The sequence below is a fragment of the Mauremys mutica genome, chromosome 5, assembly GCF_020497125.1.
Source record: "Mauremys mutica isolate MM-2020 ecotype Southern chromosome 5, ASM2049712v1, whole genome shotgun sequence".
NCBI classification, from domain to species: domain Eukaryota; kingdom Metazoa; phylum Chordata; order Testudines; family Geoemydidae; genus Mauremys; species Mauremys mutica.
The window spans coordinates 142,936,453-142,957,018 of NC_059076.1; the positions used below are offsets into that span (position 1 = coordinate 142,936,453).

Here is a 20,566-nt window from a genome sequence, read left to right on the forward strand (position 1 = left end):
CAACTCCAGAACACTAACATGGAGCTTTCACTTTCTACAGAGTATATGAACCTTAAAAAGGTTGGATAACAAGATGAACTGTTCTACCATTCCAGTCACCATCTGCAAATATTACTGTAGATGGTCAGGGAGGAGAGAAAGAAATTCCCTTAGGAGCATGTGTTATGTTTACTTTCTGCATCTTGCATGACCTGAGACATAAGTGGCTTGGGAGTAAGTAGCATCAATAAAGTATGATTCCTTTGCAATCAGTCGTATGGCAGCTGAATAAAGGTAAAACCCAGTTACACTAGTAAGGAACCTGCCTGTTGACCAAAAGAGTCTGTATACAGACATGGACACACTGATGTCTGAGTTAGATAGCAGGATTCTCTCTCCATCTCATTTTTTTAAACTGCTTTAAAAGGAAAGCATCCAACGGATACATATAGCTAGTTGGACCGATATAAAAGCTGGAGTTTATCCTATGATAAAAGGTTATAAAATGAAAATGTTACTTTATAGGTGTGACGTTATGTAGCGATTTTCCTGTGCTGGGGCCAAGGAAAAGACGGTTACTCACCGTAGTAACTGTTGTTCTTCGAGATGTGTTGCTCCTATCCATTCCAGTTAGGTGTGCGCGCCGCGTGTGCACAGCTCTTCGGAAGATTTTTACCCTAGCAACTCCGGCGGGCCGGCTGGGCGCCCCCTGGAGTGGCACCACTATAGCGCAGGATATATACCCCAGCCGGCCCGTCCGCTCCTCAGTTCCTTCTTGCCGGCTACTCCGACAGTGGGGAAGGAGGGCGGGTCTGGAATGGATAGGAGCAACACATCTCGAAGAACAACAGTTACTACGGTGAGTAACCGTCTTTTCTTCTTCGAGTGATTGCTCCTATGCATTCCAGTTAGGTGATTCCCAAGCCTTACGTAGGCGGTGGGGTCGGAGTTAGATGTTGCAGAACGCAACCGCTAAGCCAGAGGCTGCAACAGCTCTGGACTCCCGGACCAATGAGGCAAAGGTGTGGACCGAGGACCAGATAGGTGTACAACACATAACCTGAAAGGGAATGCGAGCCAGGAAGGCCGCTGAGAAGCGTGAGCCCTGGCGGAATGTGCAGCAAGGTGGCTCTATGGCACATGGGCCGAAACAGAAGAGGTGCAGATGCACAACATCATTGAAGATGAAATCCTCTAGGAGGAGACAGGTATGCCCTTCGTCCGGTATGCCGGTACGATGAAGGTTTTGGGGGCGTTACGAGAGGGCTCAGTCCGCTAGATATAGATTGCGGACGCCCTGCAGATGTCGAAGGAGGGCAACCGTTGCTCTCCTTGCACAGAGAGTGGCTTCGGAAAGAAGACCGGAAGGAAGATATCCTGGTGGATATAAAAGGCCGACACCTCCTTAGGGAGGCAGGTCGGACGTGGTAATAACTGCCCTTGTCCTTGAGGAACACAGTATACCTTGGGCCTATTGTGAGAGTCTGAAGCTCGGAGACTCGTGTGGCCGCAGGAAAGACTACAGGAAACTGCCTTGCAGGACAGTTATATCAATGAGCATGTTGACATTGGCTCGAATAGGGCAGTCATAAAACTGGGTAGAACCAGATTGAAGAGCCAGGTTTATGGCGGGGCCCCACTGGAGGGGGGGTGTATAAACGCTCCAAGCCCTGAGGAACCAGATGGAATGGAGCGGGATCTCGGCGGGAGAAACATTGCGCGTTTCGGAGCAGCATGAGAAACGCTTCTACTCGGCCAGATACTTTAACCGAATGGACGATTTTCTACCACCCCGGAGAATCCCGTAGAACTGAGGCCGACCAACGTAACTCGGATCGGTTTAGCCACGCAGGAGTCCTGCTGTGAGGTGCAGGGATTACAAGACCAGGTGGTGAAGGTTGTCGTGATTCCGCGTCATGGGGTCTGTGCCAAGAGGGTTGCTACCGACAGGTGTAGCAACATGGTGTGCCAGTGCTGCCCAGGTTACACTGGAGCGAACCCGATCAGGGGCGCTCTGTCCCTGCGGAGTTTGAGCAGGACCTTGTGAACCAGCGGGGACAGTGGACAGCGTACAGCAGATGGCTGATCCATGGCCTCAGGAAAATCCTCCAAGACCGAGCCTGGGGAGAGGCCTTGGAACGAGGAGAATTTCTCTCTCTCTTTCCATTCTCGCGAAAGTGAGGAGGGCTATGCGGGGAAAGACCCACTTCTGGAAAACGGAATAGATAAAGACGGGAGAAAACCACCACTTGTGAGACAGGAAGGATCTGCTGAGACGATCCGCCAGCTGAATCGCCTGGTACACAAGGCAGACTGCTCTCAGCTCTCGGACATTGATGTGTAAGGCCAGCTCTTGCGCTGACCGAAGGCCGTGAGTGCGAAACTACACCAGGTGCGCACCCAGCTGAGAGATGGGCTGTCTGTCATGAGGGACCCCGAGGGGCGAATGAAACAGCATCCCCGGATACACCGGGGAGGACGCCGACTCCCGGTCGAGGGAGCCTAGGCTGCTCGGGGGAAACGAGACGACCACGAGTATGCCATCTCTGCCCGGGTGGCACCCCCAGGTGAGCCACGATTGGAGTGAACAGAGGCAAAGCCTGGTATGTGTAGTTGCAAACGTGTAGACAGCCATGTGACTCAGGAAACCGAGGCAAGAGCGAGCCCAAGTTGGCGGGAAGGTCCGTAGACCTTGTACAATTGTTACCCTCGCCTGAAACCAAGGCTGAGGAAAGCAGGCTCTGGCGAGTCTGGAGTCCAGGACGGCCCCAATGAATTCCCTTCCCTATATGGGAATCAGAGTGGATTTTACTATTGATCATCAGGCCTAGACACAGGAATAGGTTCGTGTCGATGCCCACATGACTGGTACTTTGGGCCCGGGGGTTCTTCGAATGAGCCACTCGTCTAGACACGGAGAACGTGTATCAGACGGTGGCGAAGAAAGGCGGCGACTACAGCCATGCACCTTGAATACCCCTGGGCTGTATAGAGGCCAACCGGGAGGGCCGTATACTGGGAATAACGATGGTAGGCCCGAAACCGAGGGTACCTTCTGTGTGGAAGAGAAATGGCAACGTGAAAAACACGCGCCCTTTATATCGAGGGCGGCGTACCAGTCTCCGGGATCCCAGGATGGGATGACGGTCGCTCTGGGTACCATGCGGAACTCATCTGCATCGTGACTTGTTGAGTTCCTGCAGGCCTAGGATAGGTCTGAGACCTCCCTTCGCTTAGGGGAATAGGCTTCGCCCTTAGGTACCTCCTGTATAGCTCCGATGAGGAGGAGCATCCGCACCTCTTGCCAGAGGAATCGCTCGTGAGAGGGGTCCTTAGGAGGGGCGAGGATGGGTAGGCTTTTGCCCCATTGATGGCCAGAAGGACCCTAATTCTGGCTCCTTTGGGGTGCGGATTGATGGCCACGACCGTGTAAGCCACGCCCGCTGGCCATGTCCTGACCTTGTCAAGGCACAGGGTAAGAGCGGAGGTTGGGGATGGAAACGTCGGCGCTGAATTACCGGCATGTGTATGCCGAGAGAGAGAGAGAGAGAGAGAGAGAGCAAAGTGACCCTGCTGCCCTTTAGGTTCTGCAGCCTAGGGCCAGTGTTGTCAGAGAACAGGCCTGTGCCACTGAAGGGCAAGATCTGTATAGCGTGCCGCAGCTGCGAGGGTAGGCTCGATAAATGGAGCCCTGAAACGCGCCGCGTGGCAACACCTGAGGCCAGAGTCATGGCAGCGGAGTCAGCTGCGTCCAACGAGGCCTGGAGGGAAGCTCTCTCCAGCTCCATCCTTTGCTGCAGGAGGGCATCGAACTCTTGATGGGAGTTCCGAAGAACCGACTCTGTAAATTTGCCCACCGCCACCCACAGTAGCGGATAAGCAGGGCTTGCTGGTTCGCTACACGAAGTTGCAGGGCCCCCTCCGGGTACATCTTATGGCCCAGTAAGACCACACGCCCAGCCTCTTTGGATTTAGGGGCTGGTCGCATTTCGATTAGAGGAGGGCCGGAGGGGTATGTTCCTGCCCTCGCCTCATCTGGGGAGGAGGAAGAAGAAAGGCCCGGGACAAGCGGGTCCTGTGTGGGCTCGAGCTCCTGGACAACCTCCTGATCCGGTGGGATCTGGGAGCCCGGTGCCGAACCGGGGGTTGCTCTGTACCGGTCGGATGGGGACGCCTAATTGTCACCTCTGGCACCCAGAGCTCGGAGGGAACGGAGCGAGATGGGATCACTGGTACGCCTCTGGCGTGGTAGTACACCCACGGCGTCCAGAATGACCACTGATAGGTCTCCTGGAAGACTCTGGAGGGCACATCGGAAAACAGAGTGCTACGCATATGAAGTGTCCGCACGGGACGACACTGATGCGTGGCTGGATGGCCCTGGAGGAGCTGAAAGCTCTTGGTAGAGTCTCCGTCTGTAACTGACGTCGCTCGATGCGGCACCGGGGATCGGTACTGGTAGACAGACCGGTACCGAGAACGGGACCTGCCACCGAAGCTGTGCTGGGCGGTCGACCGAGGGTGCGAGGCTCGATGATCAGGAGTGGCTACTAGCGTCCCGGTGCCTGGGGCTTGATCGGAGCTGAGTGTCCCGGACCGGCGAACGGGATGCTGACCGGTGCCGCGAGCACTACTGGTACCAACATGGAGAACGGTGCCGAGACCTAGATCGGTGACGGGACCGAGAACATCTGCGGGACCGCGACTCTGAACGGTGCCGCTGTGTGGTGCCGAGGTAGGGTGGTCTGATCAAGGCAGGCTTGCCCATCGACTATGTAACCCCCACCGGCGGTGCCGGGGGTTGAGGCAGCGTAGATGCTGTCGTTGCAATCAGCCCCCTCGCCGTGGACACTGTCTCCGGCGTGGAGGGAATAGTGAGCTCGACCATAGCTGGCACCCCGGATGCAGCTTCATAGCGAGCTCGACTACGGTCCGTACCGGGGAGTGTTCCAGCACCGGACTCGACGGCTTTTGCCTGGCCGGAGTTAATGGTGCGGGCATTGTCGGTGCCACGGTAGACATCGGTGCCGGGCGATCCGATGGAGCATAGCGCTCGGCTGCGGAGCAGGCGGCTCAGATGCAGCTTCAGGGCGAGCTCGACCACGGTCCGTACCGGGGAGCTTTCCGGCACCGGACTCGACGGCTCTTGCCTGGCCGGAGTGAAAGGTGCGGATATTGTCGGTGCCACGGCAGACATCAGTGCCGGGCGATCCGACGGAGCATAGCGCTCGGCTGTGGAGCAGGCGGCTCGGACGCAGCTTCAGAGCGAGCTCGACCACGGTCCGTACCGGGGAGCTTTCCAGCACCGGACTCGACGGCTCTTGCCTGGCCAGAGTGAAAGGTGCGGATATTGTCGGTGCCACGGCAGACATCGGTGCCGGGCGATCTGACTGAGCATAGCGCTCGGCTGCGGAGCAGGCGGCTCGGACACAGCTTCCGGGCGAGCTCGACCACGGTGCGTACCGGGGAGCTTTCCAGCACCGGACTCGACGGCTCTTGCCTGGCCAGAGTGAAAGGTGCGGATATTGTCGGTGCCACGGCAGACATCGGTGCCGGGCGATCCGTCTGAGCATAGCGCTCGGCTGCGGAGCAGGCGGCTCGGACACAGCTTCCGGGCGAGCTCGACCACGGTGCGTACCGGGGAGCTTTCCAGCACCGGACTCGACGGCTCTTGCCTGGCCGGAGTAACTCTTCATCCTCCAGGAGAGGGGTCCATGCCGAGGGTACATCGGAGTCAGCGACGGTGGTGCCAGGAGGCCTTGGCGGCACCGGCGGTCCGGTGCCGAGGGAGCGCGCCGTGAAAACTAACTAGCGCTCGGCGCCGAGAGCGGAGGAGCAAGAGCTGCCTCCCTCAGGAGCTGTTTAAAACGAAAGCCCCGCTCCCCTTTGTTCACGGATTAAGGGCCTCACAAATGTGGCACTTATCTGTGAGGTAAGACCCCTCGAGGCACTTAGGAGAAGATCTCTTGTCGGCAGCGGCTTGTGACCGGCCGAGCATTAGAAAACCCTGTGGACCGGGCATCGGACCCGGCCCCGGGTGAGGGGAAGGGGATAAACCCCAACCCCTGTAAAATAAATACACTATACTATTCTACAAACAAACAGAGTTAACTACAACTATAAACAGAACGAGAGAAAACTACGAGTAGCTAGGGAAGTGGAGGTCAGCTGAGCTGTGCTCCACTGTTCCAACGGCCGTCACAGGCGGAAAGAAGGAACTGAGGAGCGGACGGGCCGGCTGGGGTATATATCCTGCGCTATAGCGGCGCCACTCCAGGGGGCGCCCAGCCGGCCCGCCGGAGTTGCTAGGGTAAAAATCTTCCGAAGAGCCGTGCACGCACGGCGCGCACACCTAACTGGAATGCATAGGAGCAATCACTCGAAGAAGAACAGCACTTCACACCAACAATTCTGAGCAATTGGCGTTCTTAATTTCAGTGGTAATCCTAGCTTCACAAGTTAAGTGCTTTCTCACTGGGTATTGTAGCTTCCTGAGTTCTCAGGTTAGGCTAAATTCAAAATTATCTGAGAATTCTCTCTCTCCTGCCATCCATCTCCACCCTCTGACAAACAGGCTAGGGACACTGTTCTTTACCCATCCTGGCTAATAGCCATTAATGGACTTAACCTCAATGAATTTATCTAGTTCTCTTTTAAACCCTGTTATAGTCATAGCTTTCACAACCTCCTCTGGCAAGGAGTTCCACAGGTTGACACTGCATTGTGTGAAGCAATACTTCCTTTTATTTGTTTTAAACCTGCTGCCTATTAATTTCATTTGGTGGCCCCTAGTTCTTGTATTCTGGGAACAAGTAAATAACTTTTTCTTATTCACTTTCTCCAGACCACTCATGATTTTATTAACCTCTATCATATCCCCCCTTAGTCTCCTCTTTTCCAAGGTGAAAAGTCCTAGCCTCTTTAATCTCTCCTCATATGGGACCCGTTCCAAACCCCTAATCATTTTAGTTGCCCTTCTGTGAACCTTTTCTAATGCCAGTATATCTTTTTTGAGATGAGGAGATGACATATGTATGCAGTATTCAAGATGTGGGTGTCACGGAGTGTGGGGGAGTCAGGGCCCTGAAACCCCCACTTCCTGTGATTCACTGTGACTCTCAGCCAGCCAGTAAAACAGAAAGTTTATTAGACAACAGGAACACAGTCCCAAGCAGGGCTTGTAGGTACAACCAGGACCCCTCAGTCAGGTCCCTCTGGGGGGAAGGAACTTAGACCCCAGACTTGGGGTTCCCTGCCTCTTCCCAGCCAGCCCAAAATCGAAACTCAAAAACCTCTCCAGCAGGCTCTCTTCCTTTGTCCAGCTTCCCGGGCAAAGGTGTTGACTCTCTCCACCCCCCTTCCTGGCTCAGGTTACAGGCTCAGGTCCTGTCCCTCACCTAAAGTCATCCCCTGCTCTCCCATCCCCCCATGCAGACAGTCCCTACTGCATCACATGGGCATACCATGGATTTATATAAGGGCAATAAGATATTCTCCAGGATAGTAGGCCCTGATTTTTTTAGGGGTACCAACAGCAGTCCCTAGGGGATCAGGGAACTATTTATTTTTCTTATAGGTGGCAACAGTCAATGCTGCCAGGTTCTCTGACGCAGAGAATGTAGATATGTTTGGGGGCCTATAAGCCACTTATGGTAGACCTAAAGCATCAAAATATGTGATTCTCCTGAATCTGACAGAAATAAGGAAACCTTGGTGACACTGATATAGGGGATAAGACTCCTTTAGCAACTGGTACTTCCTAGACAGCGAATCATGCTGGCATCAGATCCAGTTATACTGAGCAAATATGGGAATTTGAGTATTGTTTATATTGGGCACCAAACTGCTTTGTCAAGTGGTTTACCCAAGTTAATGGTGCTGAATCTTCCTACTGACCTATGTCATATGGATCCTATAGACCATAGAATCATAGAATCATAGAATCTCAGGGTTGGAAGGGACCTCAGGAGGTCATCTAGTCCAACCCCCTGCTCAAAGCAGGACCAAACCCAACTAAATCATCCCAGCCAGGGCTTTGTCAAGCCTGACCTTAAAAACCTCTAAGGAAGGAGATTCCACTACCTCCCTAGGTAACCCATTCCAGTGCTTCACCACCCTACTAGTGAAAAAGTTTTTCCTAATATCCAACCTAAACCTCCCCCTCTGCAACTTGAGACCATTACTCCTTGTTCTGTCATCTTCTACCACTGAGAACAGTCTAGATCCATCCTCTTTGGAACCCCCTTTCAGGTAGTTGAAAGCAGCTATCAAATCCCCCCTCATTCTTCTCTTCTGCAGACTAAACAATCCCAGTTCCCTCAGCCTCTCCTCATAAGTCATGTGCTCCAGCCCCCTAATCATTTTTGTTGCCCTCCGCTGGACTCTCTCCAATTTATCCACATCCTTCTTGTAGTGTGGGGCCCAAAACTGGACACAGTACTCCAAATGAGGCCTCACCAGTGCTGAGTAGAGGGGGATGATCACATCCCTTGATCTGCTGGAAATGCCCCTACTTATACAACCCAAAATGCCATTAGCCTTCTTGGCAACAAGGGCACACTGTTGACTCATATTCAGCTTTTCGTCCACCGTAACCCCTAGGTCCTTTTCTGCAGAACTGCTACCCAGCCATTCGGTCCCTAGTCTGTAGCAGTGCATGGGATTCTTCCGTCCTAAGTGCAGGACTCTGCACTTGTCCTTGTTGAACCTCATCCTATTTCTTTTGGCCCAATCCTCTAATTTGTCTAGGTCCCTCTGTATCCTATCCCTACCCTCCAGCGTATCAACCACTCCTCCCAGTTTAGTGTCATCTGCAAACTTGCTAAGGGTCCATAGAGTTGGGTACACTACACTTCAACTAAGGTCCACCTTAATACTGTTTATACTGCTCCCGAGTCACTTGAAGCAAGAGTCACAGTTAATTGTGCCAAGTTCTCAGCAATAGCCCCATGCACCAAGAAGGACCTGAAGACCTAACACTCTTTTATATTGGTGCTGGACTCCTTTAGACTAGTAGTACCCTAGCTAACTGGGTCAAAACCTTAGATGACCCAGATTGTTGTGGGAACATTAATGCTATATGTAATAGGCACTGGAACACTTCCATCAAGTGGTTCACCAGGGTTCATGATGCTGGATCACAGGCACTGAACTCAGTTAACTTGGATGGATCTGAGGATGGTGCCAGGATGTTGGGGACAAACTAGATCAGTCCAGAGGGACTTGAGAACTGACACACCAAATTGATGCCACCAGAGAGACCCAGGGATCTCAGATATCAGTGGTGCTGGGACCTCAGTGCTGAATAGAGCAACCCACTGCATCAGTGTTGTGCTGGGACCTTGGCAACATATAGGTTGACCTGGAGGAATCCAGAAACCTTGGTGCTGCATTGACAATTCTGGGACTCTGGAATGAACAGGTTAACCTGGACACATTCAGGGATCTTGGTGCAAGCTGGCACCAGGGCCTCAGCACCAGGCTCACCAGAATAAGACCAGGGAGCGGGATACTAGTTAAGCTGAGTGTCATAGATCTATACGGGGTTTGTTATATCCTGGCCTTCCTTCAGTCCCTTTCGGAAACACCCTTAGTATTCACCAGGCACTGGGCGTAACTTTTTACAAGGGTGGGCCATGCAGCCCCATGGCTCCAAAACTGCACCTTCGGCCTCCAACAGCCCGATTCTCACTGTGCACACTTACATGGAGTTCAGAAGCCTTTAAGCTTCTGCATCTTCAAGGAGCAAAGCAACCAGTGAGTATTTTCAGTGACATGGGGCAGCCTTTTCAAAACAGTAGCATTTATTAGTCAACTGAAACACAATATCTGAGATTACTTAGGCTAGCATGGAAAAGTCAACTTAAGACAGCGTTACTACTGGCAAAAGCAACTGCCTTATTACTCCATGCCTTCCTGGAATCCACCTTGTCTTTGTCTGTGGCCCTCTGTCTCCTTGTGTGTCTATCTGACCAGTTCTTAACACAGTCATTGGAAACCTCCTGCCACTATTCCAAGTTGCAGCCCTGCTGTTTCCACCCCTTCCTTGGCTGTCAGGTGCTCCCCTTGTCTCCATTCATATGCTGAGAGTCCTTGATAGTTCCTTCATCTATACTTGCCTCCACCACCTAGCTCTTATTCCCTTTGTCCCAGAGGAGAATTTTAACTCCTTCAGCCCCAGTGGGCAGCAGCACAAAATGAGTGGATAAACTGAGTCACACGTTGCTCATAAAAATATTACAATTCCCACCTTCTCCGCACAGAGTCACTTGAGGCTAGCAGATGTCAAAAGTAGTTGCTGGACTTGCACACTGCCAACTGGGCTTGAGGAACCTCCTTCATCAGTAGGGGGCTTTGAGACAGCCCACCAGTGCCTGGTGGTCATTGCAAACTGAAGAAATTTGCACTGTTACTCTATCTATCTAAATTGGAAATGTCCCCCAAAGGCAGAATCAAAGAAGAAAGCGACAAGGGAAAAGTTGAGGACACTGCATGTGAGCCAAGCTTGCTGCACCTTTGGTGATTAAAAATGAATTGGAAAGTGGCTGGGGACACTCCTTCTTTAACACCCCAGTATCCTCCATGGGGGAAGTGATAAGAGGCCTCAGTGGACAATGCTTATTAGAAAAATTCTGCAGCTTGATAGCAGGGCTGCTATATACCATAAGCGTGACTATGCAGAGGCCACTTAAAGAAGAACTGTAATATTATATGATTTAACATCCCTAGAACACCTTTTAAAAAAAAACGAGGCTCCATGCATCTGAAGAAGTGAGTTTTTTACCCACAAAAGCTTATGCCCAAATAAATCTGTTAGTCTTTAAGGTGCCAACAGACTCCTCGTTGCTTTTGTGGATACAGACTAACATAGCTACCTCCCCGATACAGGACACCTTTAAAGTCCCCGCTAATCTGTACAACACGGGATACATCTGAACTAATCCTTCGATAGGGTGACAAGGAGAAGTACACGGGGTGCAATCAGGCCAATTTGTATTCCATTATTGTAAGTGTGCTGGACACCTCCAGTCCTGACAAGGAAATACAGAAGATGCCTATTCTTTTACCAGCCAGATTTCCTTTTCCTAGTTAATAAACCTTCAGTTACTTTAATATAGGATTGGCTACAAGTGTTGTCTTTGGTGAGAGATCTAAGGTATAATTGACCTGGGGTAAGTCACTGGGAGTAACCTGAATATTGCTGTGATTTTTGGTGTAACAGACCATCTATCACAAAGGCACACTTTGTTGCAAGACAGATGGAGTGCCCAAGGGGGCTGTCTGACTTCATGTTCAGTCTGTTATAGTGCTTGAGGAATTCACACTCGATACTTGGTTGGTGAACTGTAATTATAGATCACATGACCAGTTTGAGGTTTGCGCCCTGGTTTATAACCGTATGCCCTGAGGCTGGCACCCGCATTCATGAGCCACTTCAGACAGCCTGACAGTCATTTTTGGCTCTATTCTTGTAGGCAGATAGGGATTAAGGCAAAGGTACAGACCTTACATATCATTTCAGGTTCCATGCATTGTGATGGTGTGGAAGAAAGAATGGAGAGGGCTGTGGGAGAAGCAGACAAATGGGGTATCTAGGCTGGTATCACTGGCAGAGTGCAGGGGGTGGAGCGAAGTGATAAGTGAAGGTGGAAAGCAGCATTCTGAACAAGTTGGCATTAGAAGGGCTGGAGCTCAGGGAGGCCAGAGGGCAGGAAGCTGGAATGGCCCTGGCCAGAGGAGATGGGACCCAGGATGGGGATCTTAAGGTCGCAGGTGTTGCAAATGCCAATGTTGCAAAGGTGGTGACAGGGGATTTGCAGATGTCAGATTTCAGGGAAAAGATGTCACCATCCAGGCTATAGGAAATCGGTGGCGGTAGCAATCCCTCCAGGTCGACGATGATCTCTTTCATAGGTTTTATTTTTCATGGGTCCTTTGGTGACAACAGGAAATGGAGGCAAATTACTTACCCGCTTTGTCCCTGGTGATGTATACAAGCACCCAGCTCTCTGCTCCAGGCACAGGAGGGGTCTCTGCCCAGGACACACTCGATGCAGCTCTTGTATCTCTCACAGTCTGTTGTGTTGACCTGAGTCACTTCAGTAGAGGACCCTACATACAACCAACTCTACAAAGGTAGCAAGAGAGAACAGAAGGTGAAAACCAACATTTGCAAAGTTTGGCTATGTACAAAGAGTATCTTGGGCACAACGGATGGGCTCAGGTGCGAGCTGAGCACCCAGGAGATTTTCAAAGTCGGGGTTTGTTTGTGCCCAAGTTGCCCAATGAGCATTCCAAGGGAAGACAACAGGGCAAAATCTAAGTGATAGGTACCCCTCACCCTCTCGTAACAAGGTCCTCACAGAGACGCAGGCTCATCCCTGAAGCCATCCAGCACCTCCTGACTTTAAAGGGGAGCAGGAGAGAGACCAACCCATAGGAACCAGGCTCCTCTACATCCTAGACAGGGTCAGCACAGCACTCTTCTTTGCCTCTGGGTCCTCTGAGGGATGTGACTGGCATCAGCAAATTTGCTGCCTCTTTGCCTAGGGGGCTTTGAAATGATGTGTCCTGCAGGGTGTGATGCTCTGTACCTCAGGGGAACACTCTGTACTCCCATGTTCATCCTTAGATGATTGTGTGGTATCCAATGCAAAGTTTGTCACGGCAGGTGTCTTTGGACGGTTCATGATACACTGAGCATTGTTGTTATAGTAATGTTATAGGCAGTGATGAGCTGCCAAAATCTTAACAACAGGTTCCCTATAAAAAGTTCTGATTTAACAACGGGTTCCCTATAAAAAGTTCTGATTTAAGGGATGTGCGACAGCATGTATTTTTTGTACCAATAGGGTTACCATACGTCCATATTTTCCCAGGAGGTGATTAAGAACCGAAAAGCCTGACATGTCCAGGAAAATACAGATGTATTTTAACCCTACCTAAAGTTCTTTTTTAAAAAGATGGGGGCTGAACTAGAAATGAGCTCCGTTTCACATGTGTGGGTGGTGATCAGGGACAGTCTCAATTTTTGGGTCTTTTTCTTATATAGGCTCCTATTACCCCTCACCCCCGTCCCGATTTTTCACACTTGCTGTCTGGTCACTCTAGGGTGTGCACATGTGTGGGTCCCAGCTGCTCCCTGCCCCCCCCTCATTAAAGCAGGTGTGCAGGGTTACTGCCCTGGGAACTGCAGGGCACCAGTGGATGTGGGGCTGGCTGCAGATAGGGGCGTGGGGCAGGGCTAGCTGGAGGCAGGGAGTGACACGGGCTGGCTGTGGGCAGGTGATGCAGACGGGCGGGCTGCGGGTGGCTGTGGGCAGAGGCTGGCTGCAGGCAGGGGGCGGCTGTGGGCAGAGGCTGGCTGCAGGCAAGGGGTGGCTGTGGCAGGGGCTGCAGGCAGAGGCTGGCTGCGGGAGGGGCTGGCTGTGGCTGGCTGGGGGCAGGGGCTGGCTGGGGGCAGGGAAGGCGTGGGAGGGGCGCAGATACTCACACGGGGGGAGGGGCTGGGAGCAGCAGGACGCAGCCGGGGACTCATGGGGCAGCAGCCGGAGCCCCAGGGCCAGAGGTCCAAAGAGCAGGAGCAGCAACAGGGCCAGGAGGCAGCTCACATGGCTCTCGCAGCACAGCGCAGCGCCCCCCGGCGGCCGGGAGGAGGAATTACAGGCGTCCCAGGCAGAGTCCATCAAAGCTTCCCTCGCAGGGAAGCTAGTTAACAAGCGGTTCTAAAACCGCTTCTAAATTTAACAACGGGTTCGTGCGAACCGGTGCGAACCGGCTCCAGCTCACCCCTGGTTATAGGTTGTAATTTCATGTATATAGTTATGAGGCTGAAAATGTGTCCTCATGGCTTAAAACAAGCCCAGGCAAAAAAATCTCCAGGAGCAGAGGCCCAGGAAAAACTCTCCAGGAGCAGAGGGGCAGTTCACACCTCATCAGGGCATGTATGAGACAAACCCAGCCCAGCCTCACAGGAACAAAGGACACTGGCCTAGGCAGCAACAAAGGATCTGTTGGACTCTTGAGTGAGTCACTCCCCTTCCCTTGGTCAGTTTGGGACTACAATGAGGTAATGCTCACCTGACTCTGAAGGGGGGGGGAGCCAAGAGGGAAGAAAGGACATGATAAAAGGGAGAGATGTTTGCCATGCTCTCTCTCTCTTCCAACTTCATCTACAGACACCACCACTAAGTGACTGAAGCGCTGATCAAAGAGGAGAGCCTGGTTGAAGGGCAACCAGCCAGCCTGTGGTGAGACACATCTAAGTTTGTAAGGGCAATGAAAGTGATTTGCTTTTATTTCATTTGACCAAATCTGACTTCTTGTGCTTTGACTTAGAATCACTTAAAATCTATCTTTTGTAGTTAATGAATGTGTTTGTTTATTCTACCTGAAGCAGTGCGTTTGGTTTGAAGCATGTCAGAGACTCCCCTTGGGATAACAAGCCTGGTACATATCAATTTCGTTGTTAAATTGACAAATCATAGAAGATTAGGGTTGGGAGAGACTTTAGGAGATTATCTAGTCTAACCCTGTGCTCAAACCAGGATCAACACCAACTAAATCTTCCCAGCCAGGGCTTTGTCAAGCTGGACCTTAAAAACCTCTAAGGATGGAGATTTGACCACCTCCCTAGGTAATCCATTCCAGTGCTTCAACACCCTTCTAGTGAAATAGTGTTTCCTAATCTCCAACCTAGACCTCCCGCACTGCAACTTGAGACCATTGCTCCTTGTTCTGTCATCTGCCATCATTGAGAACAGCCAAGCTCTATCCTCTTTGGAACCCTCGCTCAGGTAGTTAAAGACTGCTATAAAATCCCCGCTCACTCTTCTCTTCTGCAGACTAAACAAGCCCAGTTCCCTCAGCCTCTCCTTGTAAATCATGTGCCCCAGCCCCCTGATCATTTTCACTGCCCTCCGCTGGACTCTCTCCAATTTGTTCACATCCTTTCTGTAGTGGGGGGCCCAAAAAAGACGGTTACTCACCTGTAGTAACTGTTGTTCTTCGAGATGTGTTGCTCCAATCCATTCCAGTTAGGTGTGCGCGCCGCGCGTGCACAGCATCTCGGAACTTTTTTCCCTAGCAACCCCGGTGGGCCGGCTGGGTGCCCCCTAGAGTGGCGCCGCTATGGCGCTAAATATATACCCCAGCCGGCCCGTCCGCTCCTCAGTTCCTTCTTGCCGGCTACTCCGACAGTGGGGAAGGAGGGCGGGTCTGGAATGGATTGGAGCAACACATCTCGAAGAACAACAGTTACTACAGGTGAGTAACCGTCTTTTCTTCTTCGAGTGATTGCTCCAATGCATTCCAGTTAGGTGATTCCCAAGCCTTACCTAGGCGGTGGGGTCGGAGTGAGACGTGGCGGAGTGTAATACCGCAGAGCCGAAGGCTGCGTCGTCTCGAGACTGCTGCACCAACGCGTAGTGGGAGGCGAAGGTGTGCACCGAAGACCAGGTGGCCGCTCGACAGATGTCCTGGATTGGGACGTTGGCCAGGAAGGCCAGAGATGAGGCGTGTGCCCTCGTCGAGTGTGCAGTGACACGGCCTGGTGGTACACGAGCCAGCTCGTAGCAGGTCCGGATACACGCAGTGACCCAGGAGGAAATCCGCTGGGAGGATATCGCATCTCCCTTCATGCGGTCAGCCACCGCGACGAACAGCTGGGGCGAACGCCGGAAGGACTTAGTCCGCTCAATGTAGAAGGCGAGCGCCCTACGGACGTCGAGCGTATGTAGCTGCTGTTCCCGAGGGGAGGCATGCGGCTTCGGGAAGAACACCGGAAGGAAGATCTCCTGATTGAGATGGAATGCTGACACCACCTTCGGGAGAAAGGCCGGATGAGGGCGCAGCTGTACCTTGTCCCCATGGAAGATCGTGTATGGCGGAGCAACCGTTAGAGCGCGAAGCTCAGAAACTCGCCTCGCTGAAGTAATGGCAACAAGGAAGGCCGTCTTCCACGAGAGGTAGAGCAGGGAGCACGTGGCCAGAGGCTCGAACGGAGGACCCATTAGTTTGGCCAACACGAGGTTCAAGTCCCAGGTCGGGGCAGGGCGCCGCACTGGCGGGTACAAGCGGTCCAGGCCCTTGAGGAAACGGGAAACCATCTGGTTCGAGAAGATGGACCGACCTTCCACGGAGGGACGAAAGGCGGATACCGCTGCTAGATGAACCCTCAAGGAGGAGACCGCCAGACCTCGCTCTTTAAGGTGCCAGAGGTAGTCCAGGATGGTAGGGACCGGTACCAGGAATGGATTAAGACCTTGGTGATCACACCAGAGTGCAAACCTCTTCCACTTTGCCAGGTAAGTGGAGCGAGTGGAAGGTTTTCTGCTCTCGAGCAGGACCTGTTGAACCGCTGCAGAACAGCCCCTCTCCGCGTGGGTCAGCCACTCAGGTACCAAGCTGTAAGATGGAGGGATTGCAGGTTCGGATGGCGGAGTCTGCCGAAGTCCTGGGTGATGAGGTCCGGCCACAACGGCAGGGGGATGGGCTCCCGAACGGAGAGCTCGAGCAGCAGGGTGTACCAGTGCTGCCTCGGCCAGGCTGGCGCCACTAGAATGATGTGGGCTCTGTCCCTCCGAAGCTTCAGGAGCACTCGGTGCACGAGCGGGAATGGAGGGAAGGCGTAGAGGAGGCGATCCGTCCAGTGATAAAGGAAGGCGTCCGTCAGGGAGCCTGGCGAGCGACCTTGGAATGAGCAAAACCGGTGGCACTTCCTGTTCTCTTTGGAGGCGAAGAGGTCTACTTGGGGAAACCCCCACCTCCGGAAGATAGTGTGGACGACATCTGGACGGAGAGACCACTCGTGGGAGAGGAACGACCTGCTGAGACGGTCGGCCAGCGTGTTCTGCACTCCCGGAAGAAAGGATGCTTCCAGGTGAATTGAGTGGGTCACGCAGAAGTCCCACAGGAGCATCGCTTCCTTGCAGAGGGGGGAGGAGCGGGATCTGCCTTGCTTGTTCACGTAGAACATCGCGGTGGTGTTGTCCGTGAATACTGTCACACAACGACCTTGGAGGCGGGCGCAGAAGGTGCGACAGGCCAGGCGGATGGCGCGTAGCTCGCGAACGTTGATGTGCAGTGTGAGCTCCTGGACCGACCACAGGCCCTGCGTGTGGAGATTGCCCAGGTGGGCCCCCCAACCGAGCGCTGAGGCGTCCGTGGTCAAAGTAGCGGACGGCCGAGGAGGGTGAAATGGGACTCCCGCACACACGACGTCCGGGTCGAGCCACCAGCGGAGGGACTCGAGGGTCGTCCTGGTGACCGTGACCACCATGTCGATGGAGTCTCGATGAGGGCGGTACACCGACGCGAGCCAAGACTGGAACGGGCGGAGGTGGAGCCGCGCGTATGCTGTGACATACGTGCACGAAGCCATGTGGCCCAGGAGGCGGAGGCAGGAACGGACCGTCGTGGTTGGGAAGGCGACGAGGTCCCGGATGATGGAGACCATCGTCTGGTGCCGAGCGCGAGGGAGGCAGGCTCTGGCCGTCGTGGAGTCGAGGACCGCTCCGATGAACTCCACCCGCTGCGTCGGAATCAAAGTGGACTTCTCTGTGTTGATGAGAAGACCGAGCCGCTGAAAGAGAGACAGGATCTCTGCCATGTTGCCCATCACAAGTTGCCGGGACTGGCCTCGAACCAGCCAGTCGTCGAGATACGGATAAACGTGCATCTGACGACGTCGGAGGGCTGCGGCGACCACCGCCATGCATTTGGTAAACACCCTCGGGGCGGTGGACAGTCCGAACGGTGACACCGTGAACTGGTAGTGGGTGTCGTTGAGCACAAACCGAAGGTAACGACGATGTGGAGGATAGATCGCGACATGGAAGTAGGCGTCCTTCATGTCGAGGGCGGCAAACCAGTCTCCCGGATCCAGAGAGGGAATGATGGTCCCCAGAGTGACCATGCGAAACTTGGGCTTGAGCAGGTACTTGTTTAGCTCGCGAAGGTCCAGAATAGGACGTAGCCCGCCTTTCGCCTTGGGGATGAGAAAATAACGGGAGTAGAATCCCCTGCCCCGTCTGTCCTGAGGTACTGCTTCTATGGCACCCACGCTCAACAGAGTCTGGACCTCCCGTAAGAGGACTTGCTCGTGAGAGGGGTCCCTGAAGAGGGACAGGGAGGGTGGGTGGGAAGGTGGGGGCGAAGCAAATTGCAGGCGGTATCCCGACTGGACTGTTTGAAGCACCCAGTTGTCTGATGTTAAGCGGGACCACGCCGAAAAGAAATGGGAAAGGCGGTTGCAAAACAGAGGGGAAGGATCCGGTAGGGAGAGTGATGGGCCGTCCTCGAGCGTCCCATCAAAAGGCCTGTTTGGCCCCCTGAGGGGTCTTCGAAGCGGCCTGGCCCTGGTTGCGGCGGTTGCCGGATGGACGACAGCGATTTTGGGCCGGACGTCGGCTGTTGTAGGGCCGATACCGGGACTGGTAGGCCGGTCGGGAAGGCTGTGGTCTGAAGGGCCTACGCTGCGTCGCTGGCGTATGCATGCCTAATGTGCGTATCGCGATACGACCGTCCTTTAAAGACTGGATCCTAGAATCCGTCTTCTCAGAGAACAGCCCTTTAGTGTCAAAGGGAAGGTCCTGCAACGTATATTGGACCTCCGGCGGCAGGGTGGAAGACTGCAGCCAGGCGATACGCCGCATCGTGACTCCTGAGGCCAAGGTCCTCGCCCCCGAGTCCGCAGCGTCGAGGGCGGCTGAGATGGAGGATCTAGATGACCTCCTACCCTCCTCCAGCATGGCCGTGAACTCCTGTCGGGAGGCTGACGGCAGGAGCTCGATAAACTTCGCCAGGGACGTCAGGATGTCGAAGACGTACCTGGCGAGGAGTACCATCTGGTTGGCAATCCTCATCTGCAGGCCTCCTGCAGAATAGACCTTCCGGCCTAGCAGGTCCATACGTTTCGCGTCCTTCGATTTGGGCGCCGAAGCCGGTTGACCGTGCCGCTCCCTGTCATTAACCGACTGGACTACCAAGGAGTCTGGGGTCGGATGCATATACAGGTATTCATACCCCGTGGGAGGGACAGAGTACTTTCCCTCAACCCCACGGGCTGTAGGGGGCACGGACGCTGGCGTCTGCCAGATAGTGGTGGCGTTCTTCTGCACCATCCGGACAAATGGAAGTGCAACTCGCACCGGCGTGTCAGCCTCGACCACGTTCGTGATAGGGTCCTCGTCCTCGCGTACCTCCTCTATGGGCAAGGCCATTGCCGTCGCCACACGACGAAGGAGGTCCTGGTGAGCTCTCACGTCAATGGGTGGAGGTTCCTTAGTTGCTGCACCGGCCACCGCCTCATCAGGCGAGGACGAGGAGGACAACCCTTGGACGACCGTCTCCGAAGAGGGGCCTGCCACCTGTCCGTCGGAGGGTGCGGGCTGCACATGGCCTTGGGATTCGGACGCTACAGCATCCACCGCCGGTGGCGAAGGGGCCGGTCTGGATACCGTCGCCTCTGGGACTCTGCGCTCTGACGCGGGGGGCCTTGGTGGAAAAGGCACCCCCTGGGCCTCGTACTGGGCCCATGGAACCCAAAAGCCCCACGGTTGTGCCCCTTGAGGATGGTGCCGTGGGGTGGGCGGCAAGAGTCCGTATCCGTCCGCGCCAGAAGCGACCGACTCGGGTCGAGAAGGCCATGGCGGTGCCGAAGCGCTCGCAGAGTGTGGTGCCGAATGGGGCCGACCTTCCCCGGGAGGCAGAGAAGTGCGAGGTTGCTCCGGCCGGTACCGGGACGGCGACCGGGAGTGACGTCCGCCGCGGTGCCGGGAGCTCGACCGGTGCCGGGAGCTCGACCTTGTTTGAGAACGACGGTGCCACGAACGTCCGCGCGAGTCGCGGTGCCGAGAACGGTGCTGGGACGGCGATCTCTGATGGCGCCGACGCGATGGCGACCTGGATCTCGTGCGGCGTCGGGAGTACGACCGGTACCGCGATGACGAGCAGTACCGGGACTGGGACCGGCGTTGTGATGGCGACCGGTACCGCGAAGTCGAGCGGTGCCGAGATCGCGAGCGTCTGGATGGAGATCTGCCGCGGGACCGGGACCGGGAGCGTCGTCCATGCGGCCTGTCCAGGGACGGTGGCCGGGTCATTCTCGCCGGAGGCCTGGTGCCTCTATGAGCTTGATGAGCTCTCGCGCAGAGGCGAATGTCTCCGGCGTTGACGGCAGCCGGGGCTCGACCTCGGACGGTACCGGGGAGCGTGGCGGCGCCGGACTCGACGGCCCTTGCGGCGCTGGAGTCAAGGGTCCTGTGCGCGGCTTGTGTACGGGCACCGCAGGAGCTGCCAGGCGCGCAGCTGCTTGCGCCGAGGCCTCAGCGCTAGCCTGCGCTATTGCCTTCGCCAGTCTCTGCTTTCCTGTAGGCGAAAGCGAGCGGTGCCGCGACTTCTTAGCAGCTTTCTGCGTCGGCGGCGCCGCGGAGGTGGAGCGGCTCGGTGCTGCCGGTGCGCTTTGCACCGAGTCAGTTCGCGGTGCTTCAGGCGGATGTCCCGCTCCTTCCGGGTCCGCGGTTTAAAAGTTAAGCAGATCGAACACTTGTCCGTTCTATGCCCTTCGCCCAAGCAACGGAGACAGGCG

At 54.5% G+C, this 20,566-nt stretch overlaps 1 protein-coding gene across 2 annotated transcripts in view; it reads right to left on the bottom strand.

The window, feature by feature from the left end:
* Positions 1-20,566, bottom strand: part of SEMA4F (ssemaphorin 4F) — a 158,981-nt gene that overhangs the window by 13,906 nt on the left and 124,509 nt on the right. For both annotated transcript variants that reach the window (XM_045018811.1, XM_045018810.1), the window contains exon 12: positions 11,949-12,106. In XM_045018811.1, coding sequence (XP_044874746.1) covers positions 11,949-12,106 — 158 coding nt within the window. The remainder of the gene's footprint in view (positions 1-11,948; positions 12,107-20,566) is intronic.